Here is a 17,995-nt window from a genome sequence, read left to right on the forward strand (position 1 = left end):
TACAAGCAAACATGACACAACGTGTGATCTGCTTTAACATTCATGAACAAAAAGCAAAAGACTTGATTGATTTTATCACTTGATTTGCGATACATGTAAAGCTGTTCACTTTATTTATCATATATGAAAATATTTATGTAGGTCAAAGAAAAATTGCGAGATCAAAACAGTGCGTATTTAGATATTGTTAATAAAACGCGAAATAAAGACGGCGGGAAAATTTTCCGGTTTACAGTATTACTTAATTTGTTTCTATTTATTTATAATGGATCGATTGGAAAGCTGATACTTTTTATCGCCGTCTAAATATTTACAAATACAATATTTTATAATAGAAAAAAAAGAAGGTATACATAGGAAGATATATCTCATATTGTTGAAATATAGAAATGATTTAAAGGCAACAGTAGTATATCGCTCATCCAATTGAGCAAATACAAACTAACAAACTAAAACCGAGGGAATTATATTAACTTGAGGAGGAAGACACTCAAACAACGGACACACTGAACTACAACAAAAGCAAACATACATAGAAACATGCAATATTTCTGACATAACTTGATAAAAGACGTTTTAAGAACATTGGTGTTTCGAACCTAATTTGGTGACAAGACAAACCTCCCGCTTATGTGGCAGTGATAAAAATACAGCTTCTTTTAAATATGAAACTAAAAAAAAACAGGTATTTGTTTTTTCAAACATCAATTATACTTCTCCATTATCAATCAATACATACGTTTGGTTGTAATGCATACGTCAGGATGATTATATAAAGACATCATAATGTCATTCAAACTCCTACGTCGAAAATATAGTAACTTTGCAATGACAAAGAAAAAGACAAAAGACAAGCAACAGTATACAAACACAACACAGATAACCATAGACTGAGTAACACAACTCATCAAAAGATGACAAAGAACAAGACAAACGACAAGCAACAGTATACATTCACAACACAGATAACCAGAGACTGAGTAACACAACTCATCAAAAGATGACAAAGAACAAGACAAAAGACAAGCAACAGTATACATTCACAACACAGATAACCAAAGACTGAGTAACACAACTCATCAAAAGATGACAAAGAACAAGACAAAAGACAAGCAACAGTATACAAACACAACACAGATAACCAGAAACTGAGTAACACAACTCATCAAAAGATGACAAAGAACAAGACAAACGACAAGCAACAGTATACAAACACAACACAGATAACCAAAGACTGAGTAACACAACCCATCAAAAGACGGGGTGATTTGAGGTCGTATTGCTCATGTAAGGACAAACCAGGTGACAAATATAATTCGATAGTTCATATTCAGGGAAAGAAAGGGCAGGATTGCAGTTACGACGATTGGATTGCAACATAATCATTGCCATTTTTGAAATAGAATAGCATGTTTATCCATATTTATCAGACTTCATAATATAAAAAACAAGAATGTGTCCTCAGTACACGAATGCCCCACTCGCACTATCATTTTCTATGTTCAGTGGACCGTGAAATGCGGGTAAAATCTCTAATTTGGCATTAAAATTAGAAAATCATATCTTAAGGAACATGTGCACCAAGTTTGAAGTCAATTGGACTTCAACTTCATCAAAAACTACCTTGACCAAAAACTTTAATCTGAAGCGGGACAGACGGACGGACGGACGGACGAACGGATAAACGAACGAACGTACGAATGGACGAACGGACGCACTGACCAGAAAACATAATGCCCCTCTACTATCGTAGGTGGGGCATAAAAATAGTAGATATGGGTAACTTAGTCCTTCTAATTGAATGAAGTAACATTTATTTTAGTGGAAAATTGTTTTAACGTTAATAAAGCTCAAAATTGTTATTTATGGAAGACAATTCTAGTTAGTTTTCCCAATATTTCATCTTGATGGAGAGACAATTTTCATATACAGTCAAATGCTATATATATATAGGGTCTAATCATAATATATCACTAACGCATTTGACATACGTTTGATGTTTCTGGAATAAAGTGGTGGTTATGGTGTTCTGTTTGTGATTTTGTGCGTATGTGTATCTTGTATGTGTTGTGGTAATAGAGGTCACATCATACATGTATTGTCTTTACGGAATCAAGTAATGCAATTATATTGAGGCAATATTCTACTACATTTGTATTCTGACAAAAATACACCATGCTGCAAAATGAATGTTTTTACAAGTAGCAGGATCAATGCTGTTGCAGGTTATGTTACTCAATTTAAAATAGTGAATCCTTGACATCAGACTGACTATATGTGTCTGCTGCTGCTGCTGCTGCTGGTGATGATGATGATGATGATGATGATGATGATGATGATGATGATGATGATGATGATGATGATGATGATGATGATGATGATGATGATGATGATGATGATGATGATGATGATGATGATGATGATGATGATGATGATGATGATGATGATGATGATGATGATGATGATGATGATGATGATGATGATGATGATGATGATGATGATGATGATGATGATGATGATGATGATGATGATGATGAGGATGATGATGATGATGAGGATGAGGATGATGATGATGATGAGGATGATGATGAGGATGATGATGAGGATGATGATGATGATGATGATGATGAGGATGATGATGAGGAGGAGGAGGAGGAGGAGGAGGAGGAGGAGGAGGAGGAGGAGGAGGAGGAGGAGGAGGAGGAGGATGAAGCAGAAAATGAAGTTATATGGTAAATTAATGCATTTGACAAAACAATGTACTCTTGGACGCTAGCTAGTTGTAATTGTAAGTAAATTCAAGTGATATATTTTAAATACATGATGACATTATCTTATCCGAAAAGAACGATTCAACATATGTCATATAGTTATTCTCATTCACAAACAATGTTGCAATTTATGTTAAACGTATCCAGTGAAACGATTTTTTTTACCGGTTTGAATTATATGAAGATGAGGACTGTTAATTGGAAACAAACAGATGGCAGAACTATGCTTTGATTTGTTATGATTTTTCATGTTTTGATGATTTCTATCATAATAAGTTGGTGGAGCTGAAATATATCTACTTGTTGTCTAACTCATTTAACATGAATAATTCATTTTACAGAAAGGTAAACGGTGCTTTTACAGATCACTTAAATAACTGTTAAGTGGTAGACCACACAACTGTTCTCCAAAAACCGATTGTTTTACCCTGTGGCTTAAATTGAATCAATGGTTTTAAAAACTATTGTAAAACATTGACTTAAACCCCTTCCTTAGCATTATGCAATTACAAAAAAAATTTACGAACGTTCCTATTAATGTACAAATGAACATTTATGTCTTGTGCCAGGAAAGTAGAAGCAGACGTTGAAATGAATAAAACAATCCACAGTTGGGTGCAGACCAAGAATAACATAAAGTAAACACACGTTAACCCCGCGTGCACATATTTCATTTGTTAACGCCAAATTTTACATTTACTACAATTGCGTTCACGCGGTCAAGACAGAAATTTTTAATGTCTACTCGAGTAAATAGTCATTGCGGGAGATGTAACTAGACAATGTTTCAAGACTTAAATAAAAAACCAGACGACATAAAATGATCTATGAAATTTTGTTTTCAAAAAAAATATTGCCGTAGTTCATGTTACCTGAATTTAAAAATGATTAAGTTGATCAACATTTAGATATAAGAAATATAGTGTCAAGTGTATTTTATCTATCCATCCCTGCAGACATAAGGAACTGTTTAAAAATGATTGTCGAAATAATTCCTTCCCCGTCAGTAAACGGACAATGGTCCAAGCCTTAATTCTAATTCTGTACTCAACTGTAGCTGGTTTGTACAGCTGATAGACCATCTGCACACATTGGTTGTTTTGTTTAATATATACGTGTATGTCTCAGGTATGTTAGAGATTGATTTATTTGATAAACAACTAGTATGTGTTACATAATACACAAGTACCTTTAAATATTTTTAACATTCGCTTTCGGAAAGCTTTCAGCTTTGACTCCTTTTTGACTTCATTTTGAAAACCGACACTTGGGTTTGAAGCACATGCATATGGATTCCGTAATTCTTCGCTAAGTTGCATAGCGCCTTGATTCTTTATTTCTTCACTCCTTAAGAAACTCTGTACTGATGCATTTAAAACAGTACCTGAAACATTTTAAGTCGAATTATATATTTTGCATTAATTTATTTCATTATGTGTAGCTTTAATCATGTATATGATTATCATAATATGTGTTTAGTGATTCAAGATTTAAGATGTTAATGTACAATCCATGAATTATTATTCTTTCCCATGGTCTCGTGCTTGATAATATATGATTTCTGCTATTTTTTATTATATTTGTTGTTTCTCCTTTGTTAAAGATAAAGCATTAAGAAGTGAATAAATCCTTGAAAAGAAGTAAGGATTAAAAACACAATCTTTTATAGTTTTAGTCCATTTTATGATTGTTCTACATTAACAGTGTCAGGAGTGCAACAAACATATGTGAAACTATGGCATATTTCTATGTTTGCATAAAAGCAAATTTGATAGCTATTTGTGCCCGAAATCATATATGTTTGCTTTGAGTATATTTATCATTTAAAAAAAATCATTTATGGACCAGAACCAATTGGGGATCTACTTCAACTACTATTTCAAAACAAGATTGAAGATAATTTTAAATAATTTTAGATATATTGGCAATTTTGTTACATTTTTGATCAGACAAAATACAAAAGTGTGGCCAATAAATGAAAAAACACTCCTTTACTATATTTCTTTTAATAGAAATGTTAGATTTGTAATTCTTAAATTCAAATATGTTTTTCATTTAATGGTTGTATATAAACAGTGTCAGGAATGCTACAGAAACCTGTGAAATTGTGTATTTTTCTATGAATGCATAAATGCAGAATTGATAGGAAAACATGACTAAAATCAGACACGGTTGTTGTCAGTATGTCTGTCTTTAAAAATAATGCATTATAAAGTATGGGAACTGTTTTTGTAACTAAAACAACAAGTTTATCTTAACTCAATTGATATAAACTTTGAGTGTTTTTGTCAAGAAGTTTTAATTTCAATAAAGAAAACAAAAAAAGAAATATTATTTACTCTAATTTTAGTATGAAAGAACTCTAACTTATTCTTTTATATTTCATATATTTTCTTTCAAATTTTGTATTTGGTAAGTGTCATTAGTGCAACGTACTCTGGTTAAACATGGTGTTCATATACTTTTTTTTTTATAATTGATATTTGAAAGATGTTCTTTTGTTCAAAAGGATTACTCTTACATGGAAACTAATTTATCTTCATCATTTATTTGTTATCAATAGAAACCCTTTTGTACTAGCCTCATGAACAATCAGGGAGTAAATAACAAAAAAAAGATATAATTAATAAAAAAAAAAAAAATGTAAAACAAACTGTATTCATGCCGGAAACTAACAATTATAGTTCCTACAATTATTTGCAGATTTAAAACCTGTCAATTTCTATTTTGAATTCTTTTCAAAAGGTATCAAGTTAAGCGTGAATGTTGTAGTTTTCTTATGCTTATGTCCTGTTAATAAGAATGCTGAAATTTTTTTAATTACTTTTTGTTGTTTTTTTTGCCCCGTTGGATTTACGAACTTCAATGAAGATACAACCTAAAATTAAAAATCAAATGTTCAGAGAATTGAAAGTTTTTCCAAATCAAAGACATTATAAGAAGAAATAAGTTTCTTCATACTGATGCAACAAATGAATGGTTTTCATATACTTTTGAGTTAAAGAACGGAGATAATGTGCTACTTCCGATGGAGTAAATGTCATTTCCAGTCTCATATGATAGCTTCTATAACAGTGATTCCAAAAATATGAAGATGCTATATACTTTTACTTGATTACAACATATATGGATTCCGAGTACTCTTTTATAAAAAAAAGTGCAAAATTTCTACTTCCAGTTTTCTCCAGGTCACTTTCGGTTGGAATTTTTCAAGGTCATATGTCACCCAACATTTTGGTAAAGTTCATAGGCTATACATATGAACCAAGTTGAAGTAATAATCAATAAACCTGGTAATTACACATTTCAGGGGCACTAACTCCTATTAGGTACCATTAGATTACTTCAAACCAAATGTAACATATCTACATTATAATTAAGCAAACATTTTGCACTTGTTCTTTTATACATATTTTTAAAGGTGTGAGAGAAAATGCTGAAACAATGAAAAGTCACATTGAGAACTTGATCTTGACCTTTGACCTTGATCTAATTTTCTAAGATAGAACCCAGAGGCCTCAAATAAAAACATTCCAGGGTTATACGGTTAACGATTGATGAGATGAAAACACATACCGACAAATTTATTGTGTAAAGGTAGATAACCCCGATAAAATTGTATCGAATCGCTTCGATCCAAATAAGTCGAAAATTCCTGGAGATGTAAAGAACCATTTGTTAAAAGAATTTTGTCGATATAATTTTTTGTTACGAAGGAGATGCACACAGATGATAACAGTGAATAGGGAGACTTCTTACAAAGAAAATTGTTCGGCTTAGCAGGGTGAATTTTAAAAGCGCATAAACTATACGATACAATATGAGAAATATCTAAGCGACATATTGCGAAACAAACATTTATCGCTGGAACATAATTTGGAGGGAAAAAAATAATGATTAAAAACCAATTGTTCAGAGAACAATTGAAGGTCTTTCCACCAAAAACCATATTTTTTTATATGAAAGTAGTAAAATTAGGTTTAAAATGTCATTTCAATTGTCAGATGATAGCTTATTGTACGCTGATTCCAAAAGAATGTGGTTTCTATACAATATTTTTTTAAATAATGGAAATAATGTGTTACTTCCGGTTTGAAAAATGTAATTTTTGGCCTTAGTTAGTCTTGTATTATTTTTAATTTTAGTTTCTTGTGTAAAATTTGGAGTTAAGTATGGCGTTCATTATCATTGAACTAGTATATATATTTGTTTAGGGGCCAGCTGAATGACGCCTCCGGGTGAGGGAATTTCTCGCTGCATTGAAGACCTGTTGGTGACCTTATGCTGTTGTCTGCTCTATAGTCGGGTTGTTGTCTCTTTGACACCTCCCCCATTTCCATTCTCAATTTTATTTTATACTTCATATACTTTTTAAATATTACTTGACACAGATTCCAAAAAATATCTGGTTTTATATACTATTACTTTTATATTAATATATTACCAAAATTGCAACTTCCGGTTTACACAACGTAATTTTCGGTTGTTTTTTTCAAGGTTAAATGATTTGGAACCTATTGCAAAAGGTCTCATGGCTTTATCATGTAAACATATGAGGAAAACGCAAAGATCGAAATCTAGAACGTCAAATTAAGCTATGACCAATTTCAAGGTCATAAACCAAGGACCTCAAATCAAAAGAACATAGGTCTAAATTATATTTGGTTAATGAGTTATATCACCATACACGTATTTTTAAATACAAGAGGAGGAAAGAAATCCCCTTTATATTCATCGTACCCTTGCAATAAAAATTAACGTGTTACGGCATATCGCAACTAACAATATAGTAATAATAATTTGTCGGAAATAAGCCAAAATTAAAAAAATAGAATATGACCTTGACCTTTGACCTTGACATTATTTTCACGTTTTTGTACTAAGGAACTCAAATCAAAAGATCCTTGGTCTCTATCAATTATGGTTTACAAGATAGAAATGCATATCACTAATATCAAATGAATAAGGGGAAATAACTCTCATATAGAGTGTTTAAATCGCTTCGGTCAAAGAACTACAAATCATGCGAAAGATATAACGAGCAATTTTATCAAATAAATTTTCCGGAATCTTTAACGGTTGTGAAGTAGTAGTAGAAACAAGGAGAACAGTGTTTGGGGAGAAAGAAAAGTATTCGGCTACGCAGGGTAAATTTCAAAGGCGTATAAACTGTTCGATATCATATACCAAATATCTAAGCGACATATTGCAAGACAAATATTTATCGCAAGACCAAAATAAGGCGGGAGAAAAAAATCAAAAAATCAGAAGAAATACAATAGGTCTTTCCACAGAAAAGTGGAAAGACCTAATAATCAGATAATATACAATAGTTCTATCCACATAAAAGTGGAAAGACCTAATAATAATAATAATAATCAGAACAAATACAATAGGTCTTTCAACAGAAAAGTGGAAAGACCTAATAATCAGAACAAATACAATAAGTCTTTCCACAAAAAAGTGGAAAGAGATAATTACCAAAGAAAAAGTATTTCAACTTGATTGAAGATTTTCAAAAAATATCAGTTTGTGCCTCATTTATTTTTAATTCACCCAATAAAAGCCATACCTACATTTTGTACCAAATTATTATCATTTATGATGTGCGTAGTTTGAAATTGTTTATCATGTAATATGCTAATCTTATTCAAACGTCAGGTGAATTATTTTATTGTATTTGATTATTTCGCCAGATACACATTATTTGTAACATATTAATTAGTAAATCACGTGACTGTCTAAATGTGCATTACACCATTGCACTACAAAATGAATGTTGTGGTCACTGAATAAACTGTTCTGGCATCTTCGCATTTCATGTCCATTACAATATTTGCTGTTCGTTAGTTATAAGTGAATTCAATTGGATTAAAAATACTTGTACTGTTTGAGGATTGTTTCCAACAATATGCATAGATGAGCTAGAGATACATGCATTTACTTTTCGCATGTTTGTTCAGCTGTGTGTTTGAATGTGCAAGTCATTACATTCAAGCAAATTAGCAGAACAATAAAATAAATAAACTATAGGTTTGTAATAGAATGTGTCTCCCTGCAACAATTGTGGTTTTGAAATCCAAATCATTGATCTAATTGTATTTGGTCAAATCACATTACTGACCTTTTGCAATCGAATTGTACGAAAAACCATTTCGTAGTTTCCAAGAGGGGTCTGCTTCTAATGCAACACTGCTTTCAATGTTTTAGTGTAATATTTGCTAAGGAATTCCAAGGTTATTTATCAGTAAAGAATTAAAGAAACGGAGGAGAAAATACAAATTTTACACTAATTAGTATCTCTGAATAACGAAGAATCTTGTGTAAACGATTCAAGAAAAAAAGTTAAGATGGCTTTAAAACTTTAACATAAAACTCAAAATTTTAACTACAATAAGCATGATAAGTGTCACTAAAGAGCCTGTTTCACAAAACAAGAGACTATCAAGAGCCTGAATCGTTTACCTGAAATTGCTTGCTTAAATATGTTATTAATGATAATTTTTGCTTTTCAATACATATTACTGTGTGGCTTAAAAATGCCATTTAAATGTTCTTTGTATCTGTCATATTTAAAAAAACTACAAAATTTCCTTAAAATAACCAAGTTAGTGGCAGCAACCCAACAATTGGTTGTTCGGTTCCTCTGTAAATTTCAGGTCTAGTAGATCTTCACCTATTGGACATTTTTACCCGTTTTAGATTATCGAAAAAAGCTTTAGTTTTAACGATATAAGCCAAAAACTGCATTTGACCCCAATTCTATTTTACCCACGTCGGCCATGTTTGTCGATGGATCTCACAAATTCGGATACAATTTATAAACTTGATTACTAGAAGAACATTCAGTTAAAGCTTAGAAGAATTTGGCCTAGTAGTTTCATTGGAGAAGATTTTTAAATGTTAGCAAAAATGATAAACAAATTGTGTAAAAACAAAACTTAAAGGGCAATAACTCCTTAATGGGTCAATTGACCATTTTGGTCTTTTAATTTTTTTGTAGATCTTACTTCTCTGAACATTATTGTTGTTTACAGTTTACAACTTTTTCAATAATAATACTGAAAATAATATCCAAAAACTGCAAAATTTCCTTAAAACTAACATTAAGTAGCAACAACCCAACAATAGGTTGTTTGAATCGTCTGAAAATTTCAGGGCTGATAGAGCTTGACCTGTTGAAAGTTTTACCTCATGTGTAATTTGCTCTAAATACTTTAGTTTTTGAGATATAAGCTAAAAAGTACATTTGACCCCTATGTTCTATTTTTAGCCTTGGTACCCATGTTTGTAGATGGACCAAAAAAAACAAAAAAGATGGATACAATTGATTAACTAAGTATTTTAAAGAATATTCAGGAAAAAATTGAAGGAATTTGGTCTAGTAGTTTCAGAGGAGAAGATTTTTAAAATAGTTTACGACGACGACAGACGACAAAGACGATGGCAGACGACGGATGACGACAGACGCCAAGTAATGGCATAAGCTCACATGGGGTACTTCGAGCCCGGTGAGCTAAACAAGATCCACGTGCATCCTCAACAATGGATGCTTTTCAACATTATGAATGAAATATAATTCAGAAGTAAAATATTCTACTTTTGTTTTATTAGTATCTAAGAAATAATTCTTTCAAGCAGTTCTCAATGCTCATTTTACGTCACTGATGAGTCTTATGTAGACGAAACGCGCGTCTGGCGTACTAAATTATAATCCTGGTACCTTTGCTAACTATTTACTACTGATAGACATTATAATTATCAATATCTCTAAACCTAGAAAATAAAATGGCATGGTAGAATGCTGATATTTGTTTTAATGTTTATTTCATCTCTATCTTCTATCGATAAAAAAAAATGCAAAATAACATTCAAAGGCAATATTTCCTACACTCAGGCTATAAAACTTATTTGTTGATATCATCTTGATTGTCAATCTTTTTTTACAGTTTCTATATATTTAATATAGTTTTCAATATGATAGGCAAAACTTAAGATATTGATGATTATTATCATTTGAGAACAACAACTCCCTTTTTTATTAGTCGTATGACAATTTTTGCCATCGTGACTTTTTGGTAGAAAATGTTTTGTTTTTGCTTCATAAAGTGTATACATGTATATAATTGTTTTACATTGTCTTAGCGGGGCCTTTTATAGCTGACTATGCGGTATGGGCTTTGCTCATTGTTGAAGACCGAACGGTGACCTATAGTTGCTAATGTTTGTGTCATTTTGGTCTTTTGTGGATAGCTGTCTCATTAGAAATCATACCACATCTTCTTTTTTATATATATATCTATTATCATGATAATAGACTAAGATGAAAAAAAATGGAAAAAAATCTTTATTGATGGCGACTTCGCCTATGACATGTATAACAAGTTGTCTGACATTTAGATGTATTAGACAGTTGAAGTAGGAATATGCCACTATTTTAAAATTTTAGCCATAGTCAGATTTCTGTATACATAGCGCTTTTAAAGAACATAGACATAAAGAGGCTAGGATATTAAAGGGACATTCAAATTCATAATTCCAAAATAAAGTGAAAACGCTAAAGCTAAAAATGAAAAAGATAAACAGTCAATATACAGTACTACATAGAAACCCAAATACTGAGCAACCAAAACCCAACCAAAAATTCGGGGTAATCTCAGATGCTCAGGGACGGTAAGCAGATCCTGCTCTACATGTTGCACTTTTCGTGTTGCTCATACAAGTACATGCATTTGAATTAAACCCATATGTTCTAAGTTTACCGAAGTCGACCATGTTTGTTGGTCGAAGTATCATCGGCCATATTTTATAACAAGCTACAACAATTAGGTTTATAGTCAGGTTTTGTTCAAATACATTTTGCGGAGAAGGTTTCCTGATGGCTAAATAATGTGATCGATGTCTAAAAGCTTCAACTAAGACAGTTGTTACTTGTAAATTGCAAAGCAAGACCATTTATCAGTATAACTATAAAAAACGATGCAATTTATAATCATAATTCTTTGACACCAGACTGTATATTACTATAATTTCTAGAATTTCACGGAGGATTAACGTGATAGATTATGTTTAAATATATCATAATCAATTATTCTGAACAATATTTTGTAGTGAATCAAAATGAGAATAGTCCAGCAGCTAAGCCCAGTATATTAAAATGTTTGATCACGTTATCGTAAAAGCATGATGAAACCTTAAACAGTGTAAGTCTTGATGCCAATACACATTTATGGATATTAATCAACGTACATAAAAATCTATCATGGATGCCAAATCAAAGATGGCTGACATTAGTCACTGGGCTTGTACAACACATACACTTGATGTTGTTTAGCAATTACAAGAACTCAGAACATAATCAGGACTAACGTATCAACTGACAGACCAGGGTAGTTTTTTTTAAATATACGCATCTATTCTGTAAACAAATGCTAAAACAAACGTGTTTTCTTTATTCACAAAAAAAATTAAAATACATACAGTAGTTCAAAATGTAATGTCTTTTGATAGTTACATGTATTGTTAAAATGTATATGTTTGACAGCATTTGACTTTCTTGAATAATTTGTTTTTGTCAGTAAACAAGGAAGATTGGAAATGTTCAGATTTTTCAGATTTTCAAACATTCGTATGGCTTGCTTTTTTTTCCATTGCTGTAGTTTGAGTTTTGAAAAAAAAATATTTACAGAAATTCCATCTTTTGTTCCTTAGAAATAAATACAAATAAAGGATATTTTGACTCAATTCATTTAGTTTTCTTGCATGCAACAATGCATATGACGTCTTATGAACATCAGTAAATGTTAATTTGCTAGTACAAAATTTTATGGCAATGGGAAAAAATACTCCTACCCTTCTCATCAAACAGGAAAACATTACCCTTGCCAATGCAAATTTTAGCTTAAATGTCTATGTTTGACAGAGAATGACTTGAAATTCTCAAACTAAGTATCCAAATTGTTCATATACCACTCATTGTTATAAACTACTTTTATTCGAAGTATCCGAGATTGTTTAAATCCATTTCTGTAATGGCAGATTTAAAAAAAACAGCGGAAAGGATGGAGGTAACGGTTTATAACAATATACAACCCGTTCAGTGATTTCGTATATATTTTGACATGCAAATTTATGTCTTATTTAAAAAGTAAAGTTATAGCGCGTTTGCTTATACTTATTGATTTAAACTTCGACAACTATTGTTTATTTTGACAATTTCCTTTATATCAAATGTGATACCTGTTGAAAATTGTATAAGATATAAAAAAAGATCTTATATGATTGCCAAAGAGACAACTCTTCACAAGAAACCAAACAACACAGAAATTAAACATTGTAGGTCACTATACGGCCTTAAGCAATGAGGAAAGCCCATACCAAATGGTCAGCTTTAAATAGCCTCTCGAAATGACAAATTTGAAACAATTTAAGCGAGAAAACTAATAACAAAACTAATTTACAAAAATTGAACGAAAAACAAATATGTAGCATAGCAACAAACGACAACCACTGAATTACACGCTCCTGACTTGGTATAGGCACAAACCTACATAATGTGGGGGGTTTAACATGCAAGCGGGATCCCAACCTTCCACCTTACCTGAGTCGTCTCATTGTTAGATATAAAATCCTCACAATTGATTCGTAGAAATGTTAACTAGAGATAGCAAATTTGTATTTGGGAATACAATTTATGTGTAGGAATTTAATGATACTGTATCATGAGGTAGTATTTTTATAACGGTAAAAACATGAAAAAGTATACTGTAAACAAACCACTTTACTATCAAATAAGCATAGGTTCAAACCATCTAATAAGGAATGAAAGCATCTAAACACATGACATCAAAGAAGAAGTATTCACTGGTGTCACTATTCGACTAAATATTTCTGATTTCTATAATTTCACATTAGTCAATTCTAATTTGTAGTGTAGGATATCACCTTTCAACGATGAGAAACAATGATACTACGTTTAAAGGTTTTGACAATTTCAGATAATTCAGTAAATACGGAATATTTATGATGCAGTAGGTTAACAGTAGTCCAAGTATACAATACTTTGTTTTGAGATACTAATATTAAATGGTCAACTCAAAATGATGCTTAAGTATGAGAGCTTTTAGAAATATAAATTGAAATGTTAAACTTTGTATTCATTAAACTTCCGAAAAACAAAAAAATATTCAATCTAATAATCTAGCAGAAAAGAAAACATCCTTTCATTACAGCAGTCATGACAGCCGTTTGAAATATCGAATTTGAAAATGCATGCATTCAATTAGATTTTCAAGAGTAGAAGAATTAGTAATTTACATTTTGTTTTCAAATTGTTTAATTTTTACCTTTCTCTAAGAAGATCCAAACTCTCTTCTTTATATTCATGCCCGCCCTTCCAAGATATATCCATATACCATCCGTAGATTCACGTTCAATTGGAGCTTCGTCTCCCACCAAAATCTTAGCTAGTGTTGTCTTGCCAACTGCGAACTTGCCCGTCAAAAATACCCTGTTCCAGTAGCATTTATACGATCCAGTCTTTAGAAGATTATCAAATTGCTTATCAGAAAGCTTCGTCAATTCATCTTCGAGGCCTGTAAACAAAATTATTATTAATAGAATATAATGAATCTTTTATGGTAAAATTCACTTGTTTTGGTCTAATTGATGTGAAAATAGTGAAAATAATGCAGATACATATATCAGCATGCAAACCAGAATATGCTACTATTTGGATGGTTTGCACGATGAACCAACGTACATCTTTTTAGTTTGTCGAGCAGCCAGAGCTGGTTTTCTTGTTAATAAAACATATCACATAGAATAATATTTCATCTTGATTTGATTCTCTAAATCCTGAAAATTGCATTGCAAAACTCTGTAACCACTATTTGTTGAATTAAAATGAACATTTTGACATATTTTTTAGTACAAGTGATGCGCCTTTAAGACTGATTTATTTAAAATTTTCAAATATAAGTGTATCTGTTCATACCTGAAATAGTAAAAAAAATATTTTACTTTAAATTGTTACGTTACTGTGCATGGCATCACCGACAAGAGTTTTATTGTCTACCTTTATTTGCAAAACGTCAAAGTAAACTTGAAACAGGACTGCGTGTGTTGTTCAGTCAATGGCTTGTCTAATTATTAAAGAAAAAGTGTCATCGATTTTCATAATGTTAAATGTAACTGATAGCTAAACGTATAATTCTATACTATTGCAGTTTTTTACTGAAGCCGGCTAACATGGCTAATGTCATGAGGTAGGTTTTTTTTAAGTCACTATCACAACTCAGTAACTTTCTTAAACGATTTAGATAATGAAAGATTGAGACTTAGCTCAATCATAATTATGCCTTAGCTACATATTATTACGCCTAAGCATACATCGCATAGCAGATACAGTAAGCTTACTCGATACGAAAGATTGAGACTAAACTAATTCTTTGTCACAACTAACTAACTCATTATAAAGAAAAAAGCTAATTCGTTATACATGTTAAAACGGTTTCAGTTAATTTTGTATACCGTGTGATAGTAAAGTCGCGATAACGAGGTTGCTTAGTCTTTAAAATTCGTAAACTAATCTGTAGAACGTTTGAATTACTCGTTAGACTAACTGTTATTACGTGTTACTTTTTATTACGTTGTTACGAATTTCTTAAAAGTGATAACGGATTAAAATAAAACTATATCCGGAACTTAACTAACTACTGTAGATTACATTGAATTTACATAATCTCTGAATAAAACTATTGTTATTTCAGAAATTGTTGCGAGGTTTTTATAAATGATATTAATGCGACATGGTGATTATCGCAAAAATACGCACTCGCATTTTTATATCTGATATATATATACCTTTATGCCGATTTTGAATGATAACGTGTTGCATGTGTTAATATAACAAAGAAGATGTGGTAGTATTACCAATGAGACAATTTACCATAAGAGCAAATGACACAGGAGATATCAAATGACAACTTGTCCAGCTTGCATCAATATATATATATATTACATAGAAGATTCAATTTTAAATGTGTTTACAGTTAAGAACAGCCATTTACAATCATATAGAAATCAAAGGTATCATAACTTCAAATTATACTAATGAAAGCTCGACAGTAATCACAAAGATGACAAATAATTCCTGCTTGCTGTTCATTCATTTAGAGATTTGTAAGTGTGTCAAAATCAGGTCTATTTAATTTATTTTTTCGACTTAAATATCATATTTATCATTTTCTTCCTGTAGATCAAAAAAGAGACTCTTGTTTTATATTATACTTCAATTTTTCAGAAAATGTTGTTTTCGTACTGATTTGGTTTTGTAAATTTCATTTCGTTTTATACCGTTCTAATTCCGTTTCGGACATGTTACAGGCATCCACTTTTTAGTGCGTTCCCCTTTCCATTTTTTAATTAAAAATCAAAACATTCAAACTTTCAAAAAACGAAATGATCAAAACTATACGTTCAGTTTAGCATTATAAAAGTTCGTTAACATAACTGAAGGTTGGTATTTATTAAAACGTTTAAATTGCACCTGATGTTCAGTGGTTGTCGTTTGTTGATGCAGTTCATAAGTGTTTCTCGTTTCTCGTTTTGAAAATAGATTAGACCGTTGGTTTTCCCGTTTGAATGTTTTTTTAACACTGGTAATTTTTGGGGCCCCACATAGCTTTATTGTTCGGTGTGAGAAAAGGCTCCGTGTTGAAGACCGTACTTTGACCTATAATGGTTTGCTTTTACAAATTATGATTTGGATGAAGATTTGTCTCATTTGCACTCATACCACATCATCTTATATCTATTAAATTTTAAAACGGACTTTACAAGTTTATAATTCTAATTGTTTGGTGAAATTTTCAAAATTAAAAAAAAAAAAAAATCCAAATTTCAAAACTTTAATTAATAATCCTAAAAACTGAAATTTTAAAACTTTTTAAAATTTTGAATTATCAAGTGTTACACGGACCGAGATCTTCTTGTTTCTTCAATTAAGATATATTGACAATTTTAATACATCCTTTCAGCTTTGGCGATTGGTATAAGGGAAAAGAATAGTAAGTTGATAAATGTATGTCAGGAACCTGTAACTTGTCGTCTGTTGCTTTGTAAGATATTGTTATTCCTTCTTTATTTTGTACATAAGGTAGACCGTTAGTTTTTTCGCCTGAACTTTTGTACATAATTATGTCATATTGGGGTCTTTTATAGCTGACAATAGTAATAGTAATAATACAAGTCTTTATTTAACGAAGGTAACACATTTAACAATGCCGTATGGGGTTTGCTAATTGTTGAAGGCTGTACGGTTATATAAAATTGTTAATGTCTTTGTCAATCGGTCTATTGTGGAGAGTTTATTACATTAACAATCATATCACACGTCTTTGTATACATGTATGTCAGTTTTGAAGAGTGAAACTCAATGCTATTTGGAAAGCAATAACGGTCATATAAAATACGAATAAACGTATATTTATAACTCTGATGCCGATAAATTTTTCCAAATACATCTTAGTTAATACTGGAATTTGATTTAAAATCTAAATTATTCTTTCGTAACATGCAGAAATAAATATTGAATAAAGAATAAAACAAATCAAATATTAAGAAAAACATTCATCATGTGACCGTAAAACTCATTAATTCATGAAAACTCAAAAACTTTTGACTTGACATTATACAGTAGAAAAAAGTATGTAACGTGTAGTTAAACCTAGATATCTAACAAATCATAAGTTTTATTGATAACTGCTTAAAATCTCTGATATGAAAAACAGTAAACTACCCCTGTGGTTTGGTCACGAGTTGATATTATTGATATTTGTATTCTTAGATTCATTCTTATCAATACAGTGTCATATAATTAAAGTATATAACACATTGTAAGAAACAATGTCTTTCTTTCAATAGTTCGTTTTTAGCAACGACGTTGATAACCTTTTGAAAAAACCTATCATTGTATGATTTCTTTCATTTGGATATAACTTTTTAAGTTTTTTAACAAGAAATAGTGTTTCATTTCTAACCATGCTAACATTTATGAAAACAATTATCTAATTTGTAAAGTCATTTCTACACGTGCATGTACGCTAATCAATATAAATTTTGTATTTCAACTCAAAGGGAACACTTTACTATCACTCAGTGACAAATTGTTAGCAACTGGTCTTATTTAAGGAGGCTCACGGGTATAAGATTTTCAGAAAAAA

The 17,995-nt window shown here is 31.0% G+C and overlaps 2 protein-coding genes across 2 annotated transcripts in view; one reads left to right on the forward strand and one right to left on the reverse strand.

Annotated features, from left to right (window-relative positions):
* Positions 1–17,995, forward strand: part of LOC143079541 (uncharacterized) — a 303,363-nt gene that overhangs the window by 67,687 nt on the left and 217,681 nt on the right. The window lies entirely within an intron of this gene.
* Positions 1–17,995, reverse strand: part of LOC143079539 (uncharacterized) — an 87,817-nt gene that overhangs the window by 28,834 nt on the left and 40,988 nt on the right. Inside the window, exons 6-7 of the mRNA XM_076254942.1 lie at positions 14,117–14,365; positions 3,961–4,155 (exon numbers count right to left, since the gene is read on the reverse strand). Coding sequence (XP_076111057.1) covers positions 3,961–4,155; positions 14,117–14,365 — 444 coding nt within the window. The remainder of the gene's footprint in view (positions 1–3,960; positions 4,156–14,116; positions 14,366–17,995) is intronic.

Source organism: Mytilus galloprovincialis, chromosome 6 (genome assembly GCF_965363235.1).
Source record: "Mytilus galloprovincialis chromosome 6, xbMytGall1.hap1.1, whole genome shotgun sequence".
Taxonomy (NCBI): Eukaryota; Metazoa; Mollusca; class Bivalvia; order Mytilida; family Mytilidae; genus Mytilus; species Mytilus galloprovincialis.